The sequence below is a fragment of the Rhodofomes roseus genome, assembly GCF_022264815.1.
Source record: "Rhodofomes roseus strain CIRM-BRFM 1785 chromosome Unknown C8Q71scaffold_17, whole genome shotgun sequence".
Taxonomy (NCBI): Eukaryota; Fungi; Basidiomycota; class Agaricomycetes; order Polyporales; family Fomitopsidaceae; genus Rhodofomes; species Rhodofomes roseus.
In genome coordinates, this window is record NW_025952973.1 from 53,120 (window position 1) to 72,981 (window position 19,862).

At 57.8% G+C, this 19,862-nt stretch overlaps 5 protein-coding genes across 5 annotated transcripts; 4 read left to right on the top strand and 1 right to left on the bottom strand.

The window, feature by feature from the left end:
• Positions 1–1,237: 1,237 nt before the first annotated feature.
• Positions 1,238–2,160, bottom strand: C8Q71DRAFT_771943 (dehydrase and lipid transport-domain-containing protein). The gene is made up of 3 exons (XM_047924376.1): positions 1,987–2,160; positions 1,719–1,932; positions 1,238–1,666 (listed from the first exon to the last, which is right to left on the bottom strand). Exons 1-3 carry the CDS (start codon positions 2,145–2,147, stop codon positions 1,349–1,351), a joined length of 693 nt encoding a protein of 230 aa, XP_047776370.1. The 5' UTR covers positions 2,148–2,160; the 3' UTR covers positions 1,238–1,348.
• Positions 2,161–2,481: 321 nt separating this feature from the next.
• On the top strand, positions 2,482–5,834 carry C8Q71DRAFT_859930 (uncharacterized protein; the record flags this gene model as incomplete). Its single annotated transcript, XM_047927725.1, has 4 exons — positions 2,482–2,531; positions 2,585–4,235; positions 4,296–4,550; positions 4,614–5,834. 4 exons carry the CDS (start codon positions 2,482–2,484, stop codon positions 5,832–5,834), a joined length of 3,177 nt encoding a protein of 1,058 aa, XP_047776371.1.
• Positions 5,835–7,294: 1,460 nt separating this feature from the next.
• C8Q71DRAFT_712492 (cytochrome P450) lies at positions 7,295–12,808 on the top strand (the record flags this gene model as incomplete). The annotated part of the gene is made up of 20 exons (XM_047920860.1): positions 7,295–7,441; positions 7,767–7,826; positions 7,882–8,235; positions 8,288–8,407; positions 8,468–8,610; positions 8,748–8,754; positions 8,815–8,874; positions 8,937–9,008; positions 9,062–9,194; positions 9,243–9,501; positions 10,785–10,983; positions 11,037–11,096; positions 11,154–11,507; positions 11,574–11,693; positions 11,752–11,925; positions 11,978–12,088; positions 12,144–12,215; positions 12,268–12,400; positions 12,454–12,712; positions 12,772–12,808. Coding segments are annotated over 20 exons (2,874 nt in total), but the record flags the coding sequence as incomplete, so codon positions are not given.
• Positions 12,809–13,697: 889 nt separating this feature from the next.
• Positions 13,698–16,056, top strand: C8Q71DRAFT_168894 (peptidase S28). The gene is made up of 7 exons (XM_047916732.1): positions 13,698–14,105; positions 14,160–14,511; positions 14,563–14,930; positions 14,984–15,092; positions 15,158–15,245; positions 15,304–15,433; positions 15,511–16,056. The coding sequence occupies exons 1-7, from the start codon at positions 13,784–13,786 to the stop codon at positions 15,726–15,728; spliced, it is 1,587 nt and encodes a 528-aa protein (XP_047776373.1). The 5' UTR covers positions 13,698–13,783; the 3' UTR covers positions 15,729–16,056.
• A 659-nt stretch (positions 16,057–16,715) lies between these two features.
• On the top strand, positions 16,716–18,277 carry C8Q71DRAFT_771959 (14-3-3 protein). Its single transcript, XM_047924377.1, has 5 exons — positions 16,716–16,944; positions 17,002–17,071; positions 17,131–17,437; positions 17,490–17,833; positions 17,886–18,277. Exons 2-5 carry the CDS (start codon positions 17,002–17,004, stop codon positions 17,927–17,929), a joined length of 765 nt encoding a protein of 254 aa, XP_047776374.1. The 5' UTR covers positions 16,716–16,944; the 3' UTR covers positions 17,930–18,277.
• Positions 18,278–19,862: the final 1,585 nt, after the last annotated feature.

A 19,862-nucleotide genomic window follows, 5' to 3' on the forward strand; every position in this document is an offset into this window, starting at 1 on the left:
AATAGAACCGAAGATTCATTTGGCGACGTGACAAACTCGACTAGACCACTTTTGTTACGACATCCCGCACCTCCAGTTGGCCTTGGCATTGTGCGATCATACCCATTGCGTGGTACTGAGTAACTGACGCGGGACGCAGCCGCAGCGCATAGTGATCGTATCATGGCCTATGGGACTGGTGAGTGGTGTGTACTTATACAGAGATGAATATCTGCACGCTCGACTAATCGATAGGATCGTACTTCTGTAAGGGTTTCCGGTGCCTAACCTACCGGCTTTGCGGCTTGATGATGTGGTCGTCGCGCACCCTGTCAGGTAGTGTCAGTTTAAGGTGCGAGTCAGAGTCCGCACCGAATGTCCAGACCTTCTATCTTCGCCTGAGCTGCTCGCACACTCAGTTAACCGTGGCGGTCATTGTCATGAAATAGGGTAGCCTCGTGCCGCGTTGAAGGCGGTCGCATTCAGGGCGGTCGTCAATGAGAGCGCCGTCTCGCCTTCTTTCTGCTCCAAGGAGAGGTTTTCAGCCTATCTCCCCGCAAAGAACGATGCTGACAGAAGGCGGGTACGGCGTCCGGCGGAGCTAGTCAGGGTCGTAAGCCTCGGGCCATGGACCTATATATGCCGGCACCCGACACTCGATCTTCAGTACTCTATCACTTCTCGCTAATTTCTCGGTGAGCATCTCCTGTAAACACTTCCGGTTGTTCTCTGCTCACTACACCTGCTCAGGTCTGTCCTTGCCCGCACTTCCCGGTGTACAAGGTCAGCCACGTCTACTGCGGCTTCCATCATGCTTCTTGTATGGCTGCATGACGGCCTCGCCCGAGTGAGATTTCTGCTGGTTGACGCTCGTTGCTCTCATCTGATCAATTATACGTAGGGGCATACCTGTAATCGAGCTCTTTGCTCAGCCAGGCAAGAAGTGGACACTCGCATGGGCGTGGGTGAACTCCATACTGTGGAGGTAAGTGACAGTCATGTCGCAGTATGCAGATAGTTGCTCAGTTCATCATTAGGTCGCCCTGCCACTGTCATGAGACAGGATTACCTAGTGTGAAGTCTTGGATCTCGATGGCTTCTGATACGATCTAGGGACCCCTCATTCATGCGGTTGTAGTGGAAATTTATGTCTGTTGTTGTTGAACCAAGTTGACTGCATGAGCACTAAGGCAGAGGCTGTTTCGCGTCAATCGCCCCTACCCATGAATTGACTAAGGGCCCGGAATCTCACGCGGGATTAAATCCTACCGAATTCATGTATCCATCCATTGTCTTCGTGTTACGTTGCTATGGAACGGGCGAGTCATATGCGTATACATTCCGTGGACGTATGGCTTCGTTGCGTTTCCTACTTTTCTCCTGGGCCGTATATGTCAAGGCATCGCTCTTCAAAGGCCTTGACCATCATCCTCGAGACCTGGCCGAAGAACGCCGTAGACACCGCAGCATGTATCGGGTTTGCAAAGGAGAACGCCAGATCGAGGGTGATCAACGTCGGGCCGTTATCGTCAGCCGTCTCCTGGGAGGTTTGTAACGCAATTGCTGACGGTGATGGTCCAGAGAGTGGAAGTCTGCCACTGGGGTGTGGGGAATTGGGCGATGCGGGCTGGAACCGCCAGACTGTGTTCAGCGTCCGGAATAGCGGGGTCGACGTCGATGCCGCAATCTAGCCCAGTTGAATTTGAGAAGGATGCGTCGCAATCGGGGCAAGAACGTACCTCCACGGACTGATTTGGACGACAGATCACATCGCTCACATAACTCTCTTTGAAGGAGAGGAATCCGACAGTCATTTCGGCGCGCATGGTGAGCGGCTTGTCAGCCGAAGTCGGCACGCTGCGGTCAAGGACGCGCGCAGAAACACAGAAGGGCAGAAACTTTGGGTACGAATCTACATCTGTCACGACTTTGTACAGTTCGCTCGGTTTGTAGCTGCAAGACCACTGAAATTGAGAGTTGCTACAAGCGCGCAAACGCGAGACGTACGGCAGAATCTTGCGCTCATGATATGTTTGTGGCTCTGGTTCCGAGCCGCCAGGCTGGGAGAACGGTGAGAGCTTCGAGAGGTCGGGTAGGGTGAAGAAGGACCGGCAGGCGGCATGACCGAGGGAAAGGGGACGCGGGAGGAGATGGACGAGCGGAAGCATTCTTGAATAAACAAGAGTTGCCTTTCTCGTCAGGTGTCCGCGTTTGTGGCGGTCGTTGAACCCCTTGCTCGCGTCCCTCGCTCGCCGCTGCGTCCAGTGGCCGTTCGCCCGTTACGCTCTTGCTTTTTCACTGCCTTGCGCTCATGACGTGACTCCGGGCCACGGTATCGCTAGACGCCCTCCTTGTATACAAATCGGAGACCCTCCTACGCGTCTTAGACACCGCACCCGCCCCGGCACCAGGACGATATACACCGGCACATCTCACTTCACACCGCTATCTTACTCCACCACAACCACTTGCTTCATCTTACAGACCGCTTCTTTACTCAACATGTCACGGTTTGGATCCATGCATGACGAGGAGGACGAGATCTTGGACGGGTATGCGTTCGCGTTCACTGTGGCACCATATGGCCTGAATATATCTCCTGTAGCGACAACGGTGGCGCTTTCGTCGTACGCAGAGAATCGGACGAAGACGGGAATGTGCATTCCGACTCTCCAAGAACCGCATTGTTGTCTGCCATAGACCAAAGCCGAGACAGCCTGAGCATTGCGGATCGTAATAGCCTCAGGCGGCCTAGCAGGCGAGAGCGCGAACGTCGCCGGAGTAGTACATACCGCGAGCTCCTCAAACTGCTCGTCAGCGAGGACGCTGAGGCCAAGCAGTCTCGTCGGACCCTCGAAGTGGCGCTCGAACGGTTGCAAACTGAAAACCAACGGGCACAACTAGCCGAACAACGAGCCCTCGAAATGGCTGCACGGTTCAAGCAAGTGAACGACGCGCGGATCGTTGCACAGCGCGAGGCAGACCGCTTGTCCCAGGAGCTGCGGCTGTACAGAGACCAACTCGATGTGGCGCAGAAAGAGCTGCTGAAAGGTCAGGACCTCATGAGGGATCTGGAGGCACAGAGGGACGATGCGGAGGCAGTGGCGGCAAGAGCACGTTCTACTGCAAGGCGGTTGAGGGAACAGCAGCTGGTCACTTTGGCACGAGAGGACGGAAGGCGCATGGGCTACCAGGAGGGGTTGCGGAGAGGCTACGAAGAGGTGGGTGTCACTCCCCCATCTCGGATAGATGCCCGCGTGCCTCCGGGTCGCGCGATGCAGGGCGAATACGACGACGATGGCGATGATACTGGGCGCATTACACCCCCCGGGCAATATACATCTGGTGTATTGAACCTTCCCTCACCTCCGACTGGTGCTCCTCCTATTCCACCGTCTGACGTCGATACGCTCGATGATCCCGGCCCTTCAAGACGGCGACAGAACGGAGACTACGCTAACACTGGCGCGCAAGGTTCGCGGTTCATGGAGAACATGACCCCAGCGACCATGGCATCTATTCCCCTACCTGATCGACGTCAGTCATCTGGCCCTCAGTCCTGGCCACCACCTCCGAGCAGGGACATCGATGAGGAAGGCTTCCCTCGACCGATCCCAATACGAACTGCGTCGCCAGCGCCACACCATCCCGACTACAGCATCCCTCCGGACAACTATGTACCATCCGTCGACAGTGACAACTACATCTCGTTGCCTCCTCCTCATGAACTGGCCCGTGCACCTCCAGCTATAGGGCAAGTCGACGATCCTTCGCGGGGACCACCAGACTCTCGTTCAGGCCCGTCGCAAAGTACATCCCGAGACTATGCCTACAGGAGGCCCGCCTCTCCTAGGTCCATGACGGAGTCGCTTCCGTCGACGAACATGACGATTTCCGACTTTGACCTGGTCAGTGCACCACGCACGCGTCCGAGCACTCGCGAGCGCGGGCCCATCCTCAGCGCTATCCCTGAGGCTGAATTCAGCCCGCCTTCATCCGATGCACGCGCGAGAGGCGGCGCGATGCCCGAGCCTGTCACCTTTCCCGTCCCATCATCGAGGCCAGAATCTGGTTACATGGGCAGCGATGCTGGAAGGCGTCCCAGTTCGCGGCACTCGAGGCGAGATGACGTATCTGCTGCTGGTAGCTCCCGGAGGAGGAAACCGCCGCCCATTCAGGATGAGGCACCAGAGAATGTGCGGCACTCGAATGCAAGTGTCGCGGAGTGGCTTGAGAAGCAGTCATCCCCCGAACATGTGCGTATGACGTTTCTGTATCTGATGCAGCGCTTCATATTATGCTTGTTCCTTCATTAGGAACATCGGGCTTCGCCTATTCCTGATCAGCGTTCACGCTACCGACAACCATACGTGACGGACGTGACGGAGGAAGATAGGCTTCCGTCGCCGTATGAGAGACCGCCCTCTTCAGCTACTGGGTCTGCAACGCGGCATCACAGGTCTAGGTCTGGCTCGTTGAATCGCCCGTTCGTACCGCCGCCCTTACCACTTGACGACGACAGGAGAGGTGCCTCTCCGGATGATTCAATCGAAATCAGCATTCAGCTTCCGGTATGTCTTCACTACGAACAGTTTGATTCAGTCCATATTTGACGCATTGCATTGTCTACACAGTCCGGAACCGCGTCCCAGACATCACCTGCACATCCACTCGAGTCGGGCAAGCTGGCTCCAGATGGTTCTGTACGACGTTCGCGCACGCCGCAACAACATTTCGTCATCCCCCCAATACCAATGCCTACCTCTCCTATGATGAGGGATGCGCCTTCAATGAGCACTCTCCAGTCTATGCCCCAGATGCCAAGTGGTTTCATGCCTATGGGCGCACCTCCGGTTGTGTACAACCAGTCTATGCCCCCTGCGGCGTACAACCAGTCTATGCCCCCCTCTGCAGCCTACAGCTCGCCGAGGGCGTCACACCGCCGCTTCTACTCGCAGCCAGAACTTGAGGAGGGACCTGTCGTTCCGATGATGCCGTCAAATTCGTCTTCAGGTTCAAAGGCTAGACCTGCGCGAGGACCTGCCCCTGCACTCACCCGGGCATCCAGTCGTGCCTCTGGAAGCGTGAGTTACGACGCGCCAGGCTCCCGCTCGAGGACCCCGAACATACAGCCACCCACGCATCCCTCGGCGGACTACGTCGCGGCGCCTAGCAGGCCTTACACTCCCACCCAGCCGCAGCATATCCCTCCGCCCAGTTCCCCGCGTATGCGTATGATCCCGCCGCCCGCTCCGGCTACCCAGATCTACCCCGACGGCTCGCGGTGGAGCCCACGCCCGAACGACGCGCCCCTGCCCATCCCAGGCCCGAGCGAACCCAAGTACATTCCTGCGCCCAGCTCTCCTCGCATGGTTCCCCCGCCCGTGCCCGGCGCGTCGATCTACTCAGGCGGCTCGAGGTGGAGCCCCAAGCCCGGGAACATGCAGCTCCCCGGGGCGACGTTCAGCCCGCGCTCGTCGACCTCGCGCCTGTCTCTCGCGGGCGGGAACGGCCACCAGCGCAGCCTGAGCCTCAACGCGGGGCTGACGCCCGCGACAACGTCCCGGCCGCTCTCGTTCAAAGGCGCGGTGCCCGAGCTGCGGCGGGTGCCGTCCGCGAGCTCGGTAGGCAGCGCGCAGTCGCGACACTCGGGGTACTCGCACTTCAACCCGAACTCGTACAAGGACGTCGCGTACCTCGCGAGCTCTGAGAACTTGCGCGCTGCCGCCGCGGGGCAAAGCCCGGGGACGTGGGCGAATACGAGGCAGAACGTGAGCGTGCAGATGGGCCCCGGCGACCCGCATGTGCGTAGTTCGAGTGCGCTGAGCTATGTGAGCTCGAGTCGGGTTGGGTAGAGCGTGCGATGTTTTGCGGGTGAAATATATGTGATGTACTGTAAGCTTTGCATATGGGGCCCGAACTCCAGGAACGATACGAGATATGAGGATGGATGGTAGTGTACATGTATGGTAGATGTTGTAATGCCCGAGTGATTGTATGAAAACGACGATAGCGTTCTGGACGACGGGAGATGTAAGCTCTCCCGCTGCTATTTCTGCAATAGAATCCTTCAGGTGCCTGCAAGGCTGCATGGTGTGGTTGTCAACTCTGGATTTGAACTTCTGTGGGAGACGGGCGACGCACCTCATGCTGCATGCGCAACAGGATGTAGCGCTGGGGCAATGGACGGTCAGGCCGACCGACCACTGTCGGCATGAGGGCGAGTGCGGTGCGGTATGCAGTATCTCTCGTGCGGTCAAGCCGAACTCGCGCGTCTTCAAGTTGAAGACAGAGCGAACGACATTGTGGGCTGCCAATTCGGGGGCGCCCATAATATTTCGAACTCTCTTTGAAGAATTCGGATCCGAGAATGCGAGCGCAGAATAAGGACTTATTGTCGAGGAGAGGCCGCAGACGCGGCGGAGAATGACGCAGGACTCGGCAGGAGCGATTCGATCACTTGTGATTCCACAGTGATCGAGACCTGATCGCGCGCGCCAAGAGCCCGAGATTGGTGGCCGTGGAGGACATCCACAATTGAAAGGAGAACCAAAGTAGAACAGAGTAGAACGCTCGGTTGAGCCAATACATCACACGGGAGGTCCCAGTCAGCCCAGGGTCAACCAGTCACGTCGGCAGTGACCGCGGCAGTTCCCAGTCTGCCTGATTTGGGCAGCCGTGGGACGTGCCTGTCGCGCATTGGCCGGCCCGCGCTTGGCCCGCGCGGGCAAGAGCAGCCGCAGTGGCACCTCGTGAGTACTGAGTACTTGAGTACTCTGCCGTCATCCATTTCCTCCAGCCTCCCGCACAGTGCTGCCCGTCGTTCGTCCAGTGTATCGCATTATATGCCGACAATGCACAGACCATGACTCTGCAACAGACCGGACTCGTCATTACAGGCCTTGTGTTTTGCTTGTGTTCATCGACTAGCACAACAGACTTCTAACTCGCACGGCAATTAAACCAATCCACTGAAAGTGTGGAATGCCGGTGGGCCCGCTGATGAATCGTGCGTGACATGACGACGGTGACTTTCTCGAGGCGTAGGATGAGAAATCGCAACAGGGGGATGTGGGCCGCCGACCCGTGCCTGGCAGCTACTAGTACCTCTCCTAGCATCCCTCATACAGCGCAGCGCAGCCGCATCTGCCCATCCGCAACCTCCATGCAGTCTTACGTCGCCCTCGCCATCGCGGTCGGCGCCCTCTGGTTCGCCAAACTTTACCTCGGCTGGCGTGCCGTAGTCAACTCTATCCAGTGCGCCTCCAGCTTCTCCTGTCCGATGGCGCCTACTGATACGCCCTGACCGACAACTAGGAACTATCCCGGCCTGCGTTATGTGTTTGGCCCGGAGAGCTTCATGTTACAGTGGCGCATCCCGTACCTGATGGCAGGCAATTTCAGCCTGTGGATGGAGAAGCATCGGGACTTTGAGCACTTCGATTCGGATGTCATATCCTCGGTATGTGCATGCATTAGCCATCTTGGTGCGCACGTGTCAGGCTACGGTCTCGACCCGAGCTGCAATGGCATGCCTGCTGCCTACTCTGGTGCTGGACATCAGCTTCTCGACGACACTTTGTGTCCCGGCGTGTTGCGATACGGCTATCAAGTCATGTATCCGCGAGAGACGCGCACGAAGATGACCGCATCGAGCTGAAGGGGGATTCGTTCCCGCCTGGCGTTCACTTCTGGCAGCCATGCCATAGCGCTACAGAGCCGCACCGCTTCTCCCCTGGTTCGCACCGACCACAGCTGGAAGACTAAAATTGACATCCCTCGCCTAGGTTAAATGGCTCCCCAGTCCTGGCAAGCTGCTCTTGCTCGCCGACGCCGACGCCATCAAGGTCAGCCCTCCCTTTCCTCTGTCCCCATGTTCCCTACTGACCGATCCCTACACAGGAAGTCACATCCGCCCGGGCGCGCTTCCCCAAGCCGCTGCAACAATACAAGATCCTGACCTTCTACGGCTCGAACATCGTCGTCACGGAGGGCGACGAGTGGAAACGGCACCGCAAGATCTCCGCGCCGTCCTTCTCGGAGCGCAACAACCGGCTCGTGTGGGACGAGACAATGCTTATCGTCAAGGAGCTCTCCGAGGTGCTCTGGGCGGGCCAATCGGAGGTGCGTGTCGAGAACGTCGTGGACCTGACTGTTCCGATGGCCCTCTTCGTGATCGGCGTGGCGGGCTTTGGGCGACGGATGAGCTGGAAGGAGGATCTGTCGGTGCCGAAGGGGCATGCGATGCCGTTCAAGGTGCGTTTAGTTTAGTCGCCGGGATGTTAGGTGCTGAGGTGCTGGTTCGCAGGACGCGCTGCATATCGTCTCGAATGATCTGTTCTTCAAGGTTCTACTCCCGCCGTGGCTGCTCAAGTTCGGGCCCACCAAGCGCGTGCGCAATTTCCAGACGGCGTATGAGGACCTCGAGGTGCGTTGTCGTCTTCCTGATTAGATGTCGGTTCGGTATTGACTGCATCTCCTGCGACAGAAATACATGACGGAGATGATCCAGCAACGCAGGAACGCCGAGATGAAACAGGAGCGGTACGACCTGTTCAGCAGTCTGCTCGATGCGAACGAAGATGAGAGCGACGGGCAAAGCAAGCTGAGCGACAGCGAGCTTATGGGTGAGTACCATCCATGGATGCTCAGACACTTCTGGCATTGACGATCACGCGAATCACCACAGGCAATATCTTCGTTTACCTCATTGCTGGACACGAGGTTCGCAGCCATACTTTCTATGTTGGCTGCCACCGGTTGACAAGGAACACGGTCGCGTAGACTACGGCGCACACACTCGCATTCACGTTCATCATGCTCGCCCTTTACCAGGACGAGCAGGAGATCCTGTATCAGCATATCCAGAGTGTCGTCCCCGAGGACAGGGTTCCGGTGAGCATTTCTGCATCTCGATCACCTCACCTACTCATGGTGCCGCGTTCTTACTGCTGCAGAGCTACGAAGAGATGGGCAAGCTCACGTATTCGATGGCGGTCTTTTTGGAGACACTGCGGATGTTCCCTCCGGTGCGCACTCAGTGCATGGCAACGTCGAGTCGATCGCTAACGTGTACATTCAGGTGAACGCCATCCCCAAGTGCGCCGAGGAAGACAGCGTGCTCGTCACCCAGAACATGGCGGGCGAGAAACTGAGCGTCCCCTGCCCGAAAGGCACAGGGCTCGTCCTGCACACGCCCGGGCTGCACTACAACCGTACGTCATCCTCCTGCACCCTCTGTTCTCTCCGCTCACACCCGACAGCACGGTACTGGGACGACCCCTACGCGTTCAAGCCCTCGCGGTTCCTCGGCGACTGGCCGCGCGACGCGTTCCTCCCGTTCAGCGGCGGCCCGCGGTCGTGCCTCGGCAGGCGGTTCTCTGAGACGGAGGGCGTCGCGATTCTGACATACATCATCAAGCACTTCCGCGTCGACGTCGTGGACGACCCGCAGTACGCGGGCGAGACGTTCGCGCAGCGCAAGGAGCGGCTGCTGAGGTGCAAGAGCGCCATCACGCTTTAGTGAGTTGTTCTGTTCCCCGCTCGGTGCGGCACAGTGCTGACGTGGTGGATAGTCCCGTGAAGGCGCCGCTTGTGTTCAAGCGCAGATAGCTGGGGAGGCGGGGTGATTGACGTGACGGATCTATTCCATGTAGTTTGTCCATTTTTGTCTATCTATGTATCACTACTCTATACAATAGCAACAGCGTCGCCACTGATCTAGGGATGCCAGTCCTCGTGGCCTCGACGTTTGACTTTTGAAAAGGGTTTCGATTGACACCCGTGACGCTAGACAGATATGATTTTTTGCTATGAGAGCATCAGTGCTAGCACTACATACTAGCAGTTACAGTCGGCGGTCCTCGACTGAATGCACGACATTCGGCCAGCCCATTGCAGCATTTGGTATGGTGACTCGTGTGCTTCCGGGCTTCTGCGCCATTGCCAATGCCAGTCGGCGTGTTCAGGAAAAGGCGAGAAGCGGCGCCGAGGCACCCGGTTCATGTACGTAATTTAGATCGGTGCAGCAGTCACGTGTACAGGTGTTGAGATCTGAGAGGAGGTGGGGCGCTCGCCGATCGGTGCGATGCGAATTGTGTCAATCGTGAGTTGCGTGCAATGTTCAGATCGCAACCACGCGCACACGTCCACACCTACAGCATTCAATGTATTCCGCCCCCGCATCCCGTTCTTCGTGTCGTTTCACGGCTGCCTCGTCCATGCGGGGTGCCAGCGTCCTTATTTCCGAGGGGCCAGCATCTACAAATGTCCCACGCGTGCGACCTGATGCCCAAGCGAGCATATGGGGCCCGAGCCCTCGTTTATTTGTGGAGAGAGGCCTGATCCGGACATTCCTTCTTGTGCAGATAGGCTCGCGCCCTTCTCGCCGAGCGATCTCGCTGGTCGTGCGGAATTCGAGCGCATGGGACGTGTAACTTCTGCCCGAAGAAGCGCAATACCGAGACAGGGCCACGGCGTCGATACGCCCGCTGACAAAAGCCAAGCGCTGGCTAGGCTGCCATCGGCGGGGGTGCGCGGGTCGACGAACGGCCTGCACATGACACGGCGCCCACAAGCTTTGCGGGGACAGCGAAGCGCTATCCAGCCCATTCAAAACCGTCCCATCACCCCGTCCCTCTTCCCCCTCCCTCCAGCGCCGGGAACGCGCGCAGGCCGTCCGACCCGTCATGGCTGTCTACCTCGCCTTCGCCCTGGCCGTCACCGCTATATGGGCCGTCAAATATGTCCTCGACTGGCGCGCCGCAGTAAATGCGCTTCGGTACGTCCACGTCCGCCCCGCCCAGCTTCTCCCGGGCTCGAGAAGCTTACGTGTTTTGCAACCTTGTCGCCTCGATCAGGAACTACCCCGGCCTGCGCTACGCCTTCGGCCCGGACAGCCTAGCAGTCAAGTCGCGCGTACCGTACTTATCGGCGGGCTACTTCAACGTGTTCACGAGGAAGCACCGCGACTTTGAGGAGTTTGATTCGGACATTGTGTCTTCGGTGCGTGCCATTGATATGGTCAGTGCAACACTGCACTGACCGCAGCAACCCAGGTGTCATGGTTCCCGACGCCGAGTCGCCTCCTTATGCTCGCAGACGCCACGGCAATCAAGGTATGTGTCTACCCCACAGCTTTCCTCTAGCGCCGACACTCAGCATGTCCGCCGCAGGAAGTAACGTCCGATCGTGTGAGATTCACGAAACCGCTCGCGGTGTACAAGATCCTCATGTTCTATGGCTCGAACGTCGTCGTGACCGAGGGCGACGAATGGAAGCGCCACCGCAAGATCTCCGCGCCGTCGTTCTCGGAGCGCAACAACCGGCTCGTGTGGGACGAGACCATGCACATCGTCACCGAGCTCTGCCAGGGCGTGTGGGCGGGCAAGAGCGAGGTCGCCGTGTCGAACGTCGTTGACTTGACAGTTCCGATCGCGCTGTTCGTGATCGGCGTGGCCGGTTTCGGCAAGCGGATGAGCTGGTCCGAGGATCTGAACGTCCCGGAGGGATACCACTTCACGTTCAAGGTGTGTATCTGACTGTCTGGAGGGCTGTGTCCCCGTCGCCGAGAATTGAGTGTAGGATGCCCGCAGGATGCCCTCCACGTAGTGTCGACCGATCTCCGCCTCAAGCTCTTCGTGCCGGAGTGGTTGCTCAAGCTTGGCCCCTCGAAGCGCCTACGAGACTTCTGGCAGGCGTATGTGGACCTTGAGGTACGAGCCCATTGCATGTGCAGTGACCTTGATCATTCTTGACGCAAGGGGCCTGCAGAACTACATGCGCGCCATGATTGACAGACGCAGGGGCTCGGAGAAGAAGGAGGAGCGGTACGACTTGTTCAGCAGCTTGCTTGACGCGAACGAGGAGGAGGGTGATGGGACGGCGAAGCTGAGCGACGGCGAGCTCATGGGCAACATTTTCATCTACCTGATAGCTGGGCATGAGGTGCGTCGTGCACGTAATGTTTGGTAACGGTGTGTCTGAAACGTGCTGTCAGACCACTGCGCACACCCTCGCGTTCGCCTTCGTCATGCTGGCCCTATACCAAGAGGAACAGGAGAAGCTATACCAACATATCATGAGTGTTGCGCCGGGAGATAGACCACCCGTAAGATCACCTACCGTCTGTCGTCCTCGCACGAACTCACCTCTAGTTTCAATAGAGATACGAGGATTTGGGCAAGCTATCATATGTGCTGGCCGTGATCCAAGAGACGATGCGGATGTTCCCTCCTGTACGTGTTCCAGCCAATCCCTGATCGATGTCAGCGTTCAATTCTGGAGCAGGTCATCAACATACCGAAACACGCAGAAGAAGACATGACGCTCCCCACCCAGAATATGTCGGGCGACAAGCTGACCGTACCTTGCCCAAAGGGCACCGCCATCATGATCCACACACCCGGGCTGCATTACAATCGTGCGTAACTGCAATCCTCAACTCAGATTTGCCAGCTGACACCTCGTCTATAGCACGATATTGGAAGGACCCACACACTTTCAACCCCTCTCGGTTCCTGGAGGACTGGCCGCGCGACGCGTTCCTGCCCTTCAGCGCCGGCGCACGGTCGTGCCTCGGGCGGCGGTTCTCGGAGACGGAGGGCGTCGCGATCCTCACGTACATCATCAAGTATTTCCGCGTGGAGGTCCTCGAGGAGCCGCAGTACGCGGGGGAGACGTTCGAGCAGCGCAAGAGGAGGCTCCTCCGGTGTCGCACGGCGCTGACGTTGTAGTGAGTCGTGGCGTTCCGTGTGGTTTGGTGGGAGGCGCTGATGATTGGTGGCTGTGTAGTCCGATCAAGGCTCCGTTGGTGTTCAAGAGGAGATAGGGAGTCTCGTGTCGAGACAGCCCACGCGGCGCCTGGGTGGATGCCGAGGATGCTTGCAATGTACACGAGGATCTACTAGGCAACCACGCGTTCAAACACGTAGATGCTTACTCCCAATTTGGAATATGGACTATTGGTCTGGATGATGCATTACTAGTTTGTGGTCCTGCTCATCTTCGTGCCCTCCAAGACTGATCCAGCTCGAAGTGCCACATGCGAGACGAACCCTGGTAATGACTGGTTATATGATCCATGATGTCTGGAACACATTGAGGAGACAGCGGCGAATCAAATCTATCGTGCGGCGGTGTCCCGTCCGTATCAAGTCCGTATTCTATCGGACAGCCACTTGTGAAATGGAGAATGCGCGAGCGGTCGGTAGCCACGTGTGACTTGGCGCCCGCCTGTGCAGAGCGAGCGCGATCAGTTCTCTCATCGTTTCTGACTTATCCTTGCACTGGCAGCGCAGGCTCGAGCTCTTGGCTGCAACTATGTTTCCGAATCTCAAAGCCAAAACGATTACCTGTATCCTTCTTCGGCGGCCCATGAGCTGGTCAACCTGCAGCTGCATCAGATTTATGGAAGCTCAACCCCTTCTTACATCGTTGCGGTCGCATCCAATGATGATAACCTGTCATCGTCCTCCTTGACCGCGTGCTGCAATCCCATGAGGTGATAGCCACAAAAATACCCCTGCATTCAGCGCGGTAGCTTCCATCCCAAGTGCGTCCATTGGCAGGTTTTCAGCGATACCGGGTCGCACATGCCGTTCGTCGAGGTCGTGCGAGGGAATCCCATCGCGGCGTGTGATCAGGGGACACAGAAGCACCTATGTTTGGCTCGGGCGTAGAGCTCCCGTCATCATAAAGCCTTTATAATGGTCGCGATGCACGGACGGACGGCCGCTGTGCTCCTCCAGCGGGATCCACTCACCCTCGAGCTCTCTCCAACCTGAGTCGTCTCGCGTCGGCCAGGATGACGCCCCTCTGGATCGCCAGTGTCTTAGCGTGCCTGCTGGCCTCCGTCGCGGGCGCACGCCTCCCGGATGGGAGGGCCCATGCGAACATGCCGCCGCGCCCGATCGTCCCGGTGCCGCCTGCGGTCCCGGAGGACGCGGTGACGAGCAGGGACGGCACGGCGCTGCCGCCGTACAACACGACGTACTACTTCGACCAGCTGATCGACCATAACGACCCGAGCAAGGGAACGTTTGTGCAGCGGTACTGGCACACATGGGAGTTCTACGAGGAGGGCGGGCCGATCATCTTAATGACACCGGGCGAGGTGAATGCGGATGGTGAGTAGCTGGTCATTCCGTACCGTGTACTGGCTAATGGTGTTCCTCGCGAAGGTTACTACGGCTACCTCACGAACGGCACCATCAATGGTCAGATCGCCCAGCAGCAGAACGGCGCGACGATCGTGGTCGAGCACCGGTTCTATGGTTACTCCAACCCGTACAACAACCTCTCCGTAGAGTCCCTCCAGTTGCACACAATTCAGCAGGCAATCGATGATCTTGTGTACTTCGCGTACAATGTCGATTTGCCGATGCCAGGCGGGGACAGTGTGGAGCCTGGCGAGGCTCCCTGGGTCTTGATTGGTGGTAGCTACTCGGGTGCGCTGACGAGCTGGACGATGGTGAACCAACCCGGTGTGTTCTATGCTGGTTACGCGTCGTCCGCCGTGGTGGAGAGCATTGTGTAAGTTCGCCTTCCTTGACCCCGAGTTCATTTCCTGACACGAATGCCCAGTGACTACTGGGGCTACTTCGATCCCATCCGCCAATACATGCCGGCCAACTGCTCCGCCGACGTCGAGGCGGTGATCACCTACATCGACGAGACTTTCACCAACGGGACCACCGACGAGATCAACAACATCAAGGAGCTCTTCAACATGACCGAGCTCACGCACCTCGACGACTTCGCCGGCGCCCTTCGGAACAACCTGTGGGACTGGCAGTCGCTGCAGCCGGACGAGGGTCCGGGCCAGCAGTTCTTCCAGTTCTGCGACGCGCTGGAGGTCAAGGACGGTGTTAGTGCGGGATCCGGGGGTTGGGGCGTCGACTATGCGCTGAACGCTTGGGGGACGTACTGGGCGACGACGTACTACCCACTGAGTGAGTGTTTCCTGAGGCAGTGTTCCACAGAAGCTGATGAGGCCTTCGTGCAGTTTGCGGAGATTATGACCCTGTGACGTGCTTGGGAACCTATGATCCAACGCAGTCCTACTACACGGATATCGAGATCAATGATTCTGGGCGGTCTTGGGAGTGGATTGTGTATGTTTCCTTCGATGCATGTGCTTCGCCGCTGCCATTGATGCACGAGTATTTACCGTCTACAGATGCAACGAAGTCGGCTTCTTCCAAGATGGTGCACCCGAGGACTGGCCTACCATCGTCACTCGCCTCGTGCAGCCAAGCTCTGACGAGGTACGCTTCCAAACTCATGTCTCGCTCATCGCGCATCGCTGAGCCGGCCTTTGTGTAGCGTCAATGCACGTATTACTTCCCCGAGCAGTTCCCTAACGGCCCAGTGACGCCCGATGTCAACGCGACGAACTCAGCGTATGCTGGGTGGTTCGCGAACGTCACCAATCTCTTCTTCGCGAACGGACAACGTACGTATCATCAATCTCCGCTCGTGCCCTGGGTCCGGGGCTGATAGACTTCTCCACTCTTTCCTCCGGGATGACAGGCGATCCGTGGCGCGAGGCGACCAAATCTGCGGATGGGACGAACTTCGAGAGCACGTCGTGGCAGCCGATTGCAGAGGGCGACGGGTACCACTGCTCGGACCTCTTGACGGAGAACGCGCTGGTGGACGAGACCGTTGCAGAGGTACAGGAACAGGCTCTAGCGTCGATGAAGGAGTGGCTCGCCGGATGGGAACCATCAAGCTCGAGCCGCAAGTAATCTGCCCACGAGCGGACACGCGCTATGAACCGAAACAGTCTGTTCTGAGTTGTATGCAGGTGGTTGCGCGTTCCGCGCGATGCTGTCTGTGTCTCACGGGACCACTGTTACTGACAGAAGTTGTATGATGAAATTGGCAGTGCTGGGTGCATCTCTCATTGTGACTCCCCGGATAGAGCAGCCTGGTCTGAGGGTTTGGCCCGAGTGAATAGCGAGCTCTGACAAGAAGGCGCACTGTCGGAGCCACGAAGCCCTTCAAGTAGGCTTCCTAGGTAATGGTGTTCGCATTTGGCAGTCGGACTGACGTAGGCGGAGCAGCGTAGGATCCTTTGTATCCATTGAGCCACAGTGAAGCTGGCGCAGCCTGCCACTGAGACATCCACCCAAGGAGCTGGCTGCAGTTTCGTGTTGAGGGTAGAATGACAGCAAGTGTGCCTGTATCGATCTGAGGGCGTAGAGTCCGCAGAATCCGTGCGCTCTGTGAGCCGAGATAGCTGAGGGGGGAGGCCTTGAGGCTGCTGCTGAGGCCTTCTGAATTTGCGAGTCTGATGTACTTCTGATGTCGCGGGCGCTACGCAGGTGACTGGGGCGATACGAGGCATCCGAGTCGCGAAGCCTGTGTTGCAGTGACTGTTTTCGCAGCGGTGATGCATCGATGGAGCGCGGGCGACGGGCGTGGAGACTCCAAGCCCACTCCAAGCCCCATCAGTTCCGTCGTCCGCACCGCGCTGTCTCCGTCGCCGCGACGTCGACCGCGAACACGGCGGGGGCCCGCCACTCGCGAGAATTGGAGGGGCCCCCACGCACGCGGCAAGGCCTGGCGGAGGCGGGGCGTGGTTGCCATGGCCGACAGCCCGCACGCGACTCGGACTCGGAGGACAACGCAGCGGCTCGCCAGCCACTGCCATCCGGGGCGGGCTGCCAGAACAGGCAGGAGGCCGGCCGGGCGGCTGTGGTCGCGACAAAGGATGCCGAGAGAGGCGCTGGCGTGGGAAGTCACGTGCAAACCCTCTGCCCACAACCCTTTGCCCTGGCCACTTTAGGATTTCCCATTTATTCCCGAGTCTCGTCTTTCCATCTTCAACCTGCACCACCCTCGCCTCCTCACCCCCCGTCACGTACGTGCCCGTCCTCGTTGCCCGTCGCGTCGTGCTCACCGTGCTTCTGCCTCCCTGCAGTTTGCAACTTACCACCACCCCATCTCTCGTCTATCGCAGTGAGTTGTGACGCGTCAGACGCGTTGTTCCTTGCCACTGACCCCTCTTCCTGCCAGATGGCCACTCAGTCGCGTGAAGATTCCGTCTACCTCGCCAAGCTCGCTGAGCAGGCGGAGCGCTATGAGGGTGAGTGGTCGCGTCTCCGCAGCACCGTGACATCGTGTGACGCGACGCGATTTTTGCAGAGATGGTTGAGAACATGAAGCGTGTCGCGTCCTCCGACCAGGAGCTCACCGTCGAGGAGCGTAACCTCCTCTCTGTTGCATACAAGAACGTCATCGGCGCGCGCCGTGCATCATGGCGCATCGTCTCCTCCATCGAGCAGAAGGAGGAGTCCAAGGGCAACGAGGCCCAAGTCTCCATGATCAAGGGCTACCGGGAGAAGATTGAGAGCGAGCTCGCCAAGATCTGCGAAGACATTCTTGACGTCCTCGACAAGCACCTCATCCCTTCAGCCGCGTCTGGCGAGTCGAAGGTCTTCTACCACAAGATGTACGTAATTCGGCTCCGTTATCTTCACGTGATCCTGATGAAGTCCAATCAGGATGGGTGACTACCACCGCTACCTTGCCGAGTTCGCCACCGGCGACAAGCGCAAGGACTCTGCGGACAAGTCTCTTGAGGCTTACAAGGCTGCGTCTGACGTTGCCGTGACCGAGCTCCCCCCCACGCACCCCATCCGTCTCGGTCTCGCGCTCAACTTCTCCGTCTTCTACTACGAGATCCTCAACTCCCCCGACCGTGCGTGCCACCTCGCGAAGCAGGCGTTCGACGACGCCATCGCTGAGCTCGACACGCTCTCGGAAGAGAGCTACAAGGATTCGACCCTCATCATGCAGCTCCTCCGTGACAACCTCACGCTCTGGACTTCGGATATGCAGGAGTCTGGTATGTTGTGATACCTACTCCACAAGTCTTGCAGTGTTAACATTTGCTACAGAGAAGCCCGGTGACAAGGAGGATGAGGCTGCCGCCGAGGAGTAAACGTCTTGTACCACCTATCCGCGCTTGGGCCGTCTCGCCATCCTCTTGTCCGGGTAGCTTGTGTCGCCTGCTTTAATGTCGTCCCCTTGCATCATTGTCACAGTATCATATCCGCACCTACACTGTCGTCGCACATCCATTATTTCATCGTTCTATTTTCTCGTTGTCTCTACTTTTTCTCGTGATACCAGATGGTCTGCCGTAGAGCCGGGGGACATCAGGTAGCGTCGTAGTGGGCTCTTTTGTCGAAGTGAAATGAAAAGGAATCCCTCGTCTAGTCACGAATATTGGTGTGTGATGCTTGTTGAGTTGTCTTCTTGCTCAGTATACATCTGCATTTGGGAAGTAGGGTGCTGTGCACAGTTGTTTGCATGATGGCTGTCGCATGCGCGCGACGAGCAAGTTCGTGATGATATTCTCCAACCTAGCCTCGACACTCAAGACACCTAGCCTGCACCCTCGTCACGCAATATGGAGGGCATCTAACGCAATGCCAGGTATTCCGAATAATATGGACGAGGGGCGGCGGTGGTGTGGTCGTCCTGCCGGGGAGTACCGTGGCATAGGTGGGGTGGGGAGCCGCAGCCCCACCTGTACGCCGGGAAACCCAAAACGACAATCATTTTGCAAATGACTGTGATCTGAGGTGTAGATGTGCATGTGGGGTGGGCGAGACTACCTTGCACGAACCATGATACAAGATCCGTGGTGGTGGTGAGTACTTCCACAGCGTCGATCACTGCAAAGCAAGTTGTCTCTGATGATTATGTACTAGGTGGTTCGAGACAAGGCAATGTGAGTTGCGGGAAGCTGTCCACGCGTTTGTTATTGCTGAAGTGTTTCGTTCAGGCAGTCGCATTCCTCGTCTGTTACACCGGCCAGTCTAGCCTCGAGGTTCGAAATTTTAAGGGCGCGCGCCGATCTTTTACGGCCCCATCATCGCAGTAGGATTCAGTAGGCCTGCAGCGGCCTACGCGATCCCAGTGGCTGGACCGTACCTGTTACTACGAACACAGGTGCGTCGCGGTCTCAGACAAGAATGTGTGGCTGCATATTATGTTTGTTAGGGACACATCGCGACGTGGTGGCGGCTGTGGCGTCTGTTCTGGGCTCGGTGGTGAGTTTCTGTTGGGCATGATCTGTCGGGCGTCGCTGCCGAACTTGAACGCTCAGCGATGCAGATGAATAGAGTCTGACATAGATGGCAGGCGAGTCATACCTATTTAAGGATTTGTCGGGCGGACGCACTTGTGGGTTCGCCGTTATTGACTGAAACATCACGGTATGTGCATATATTTGAACATGAAACGGATGATTCATAGCGCTGACTGGCGTACAGTATATCGACGGCGTGCGGGTGCCAATTGAATACCGCGACGAGTTGAAACCAGGCTGGGTTCCAGGCGGTTCATTTCCTCAATGACTTCCGCGGATCGATCCGCGCGTCGCAGCCTTTAATCTCACCGGACTCAAAAGCCGAGTTGGAACGCTCTTGTTGGTCTCAAGCGCGACCACGGCCTTGCCTAGGAGACGAAGAGGGACATTGTTTGGCTTCGATACGGAAGTGAGAACGTTCTGGATAGTGGTCGGCATGTCCCGATCATCGTTCTGGCTGATAACCATCAGTCTTGTAGTGTAGATGTCATCCCCTCTGTGGCGCTGTGTTGGGGCGCGGTGCGAACATGAAGTCGATAGCCCAGTGTCACCCAGACTCGCGGCAAATATGTGCCGGCGATACCGGTACCAGCGAGGGGCCACTGTGGGTTTTCTGCAAGTAAGGTCCGCAGTGACATGTTAATGGTGCGCCGTTGCCATGTCGTCTGACTTGTTCGGCGCTGTAACTTCAACGCTGAAGAACTCGTTCGCGTAGTGGATACCGTGGCAGCCTATGGTGAAGGGGCCCACAAATTTCTGAGCATACCTAGCGCGTCTG

What these genes read in the sequence shown, in the direction of transcription:
- C8Q71DRAFT_771943 (XM_047924376.1), bottom strand. Translation starts at nt 2,147, where the DNA reads ATGCTTCCGCTCGTCCATCTCCTCCCGCGTCCCCTTTCCCTCGGTCAT. An exon ending in CATGAGCGCAAGATTCTGCC is followed by an intron (nt 1,933 to 1,986) that starts GTACGTCTCGCG and finishes GTGGTCTTGCAG; the next exon opens with CTACAAACCGAGCGAACTGT. An exon ending in GTCCAAATCAGTCCGTGGAG is followed by an intron (nt 1,667 to 1,718) that starts GTACGTTCTTGC and finishes CAACTGGGCTAG; the next exon opens with ATTGCGGCATCGACGTCGAC.
- C8Q71DRAFT_168894 (XM_047916732.1), top strand. Translation starts at nt 13,784, where the DNA reads ATGACGCCCCTCTGGATCGCCAGTGTCTTAGCGTGCCTGCTGGCCTCC. An exon ending in GCCGTGGTGGAGAGCATTGT is followed by an intron (nt 14,512 to 14,562) that starts GTAAGTTCGCCT and finishes ACGAATGCCCAG; the next exon opens with TGACTACTGGGGCTACTTCG. An exon ending in TGCAGCCAAGCTCTGACGAG is followed by an intron (nt 15,246 to 15,303) that starts GTACGCTTCCAA and finishes GCCTTTGTGTAG; the next exon opens with CGTCAATGCACGTATTACTT.
- C8Q71DRAFT_771959 (XM_047924377.1), top strand. Translation starts at nt 17,002, where the DNA reads ATGGCCACTCAGTCGCGTGAAGATTCCGTCTACCTCGCCAAGCTCGCT. An exon ending in GCAGGCGGAGCGCTATGAGG is followed by an intron (nt 17,072 to 17,130) that starts GTGAGTGGTCGC and finishes CGATTTTTGCAG; the next exon opens with AGATGGTTGAGAACATGAAG. An exon ending in TTCGGATATGCAGGAGTCTG is followed by an intron (nt 17,834 to 17,885) that starts GTATGTTGTGAT and finishes CATTTGCTACAG; the next exon opens with AGAAGCCCGGTGACAAGGAG.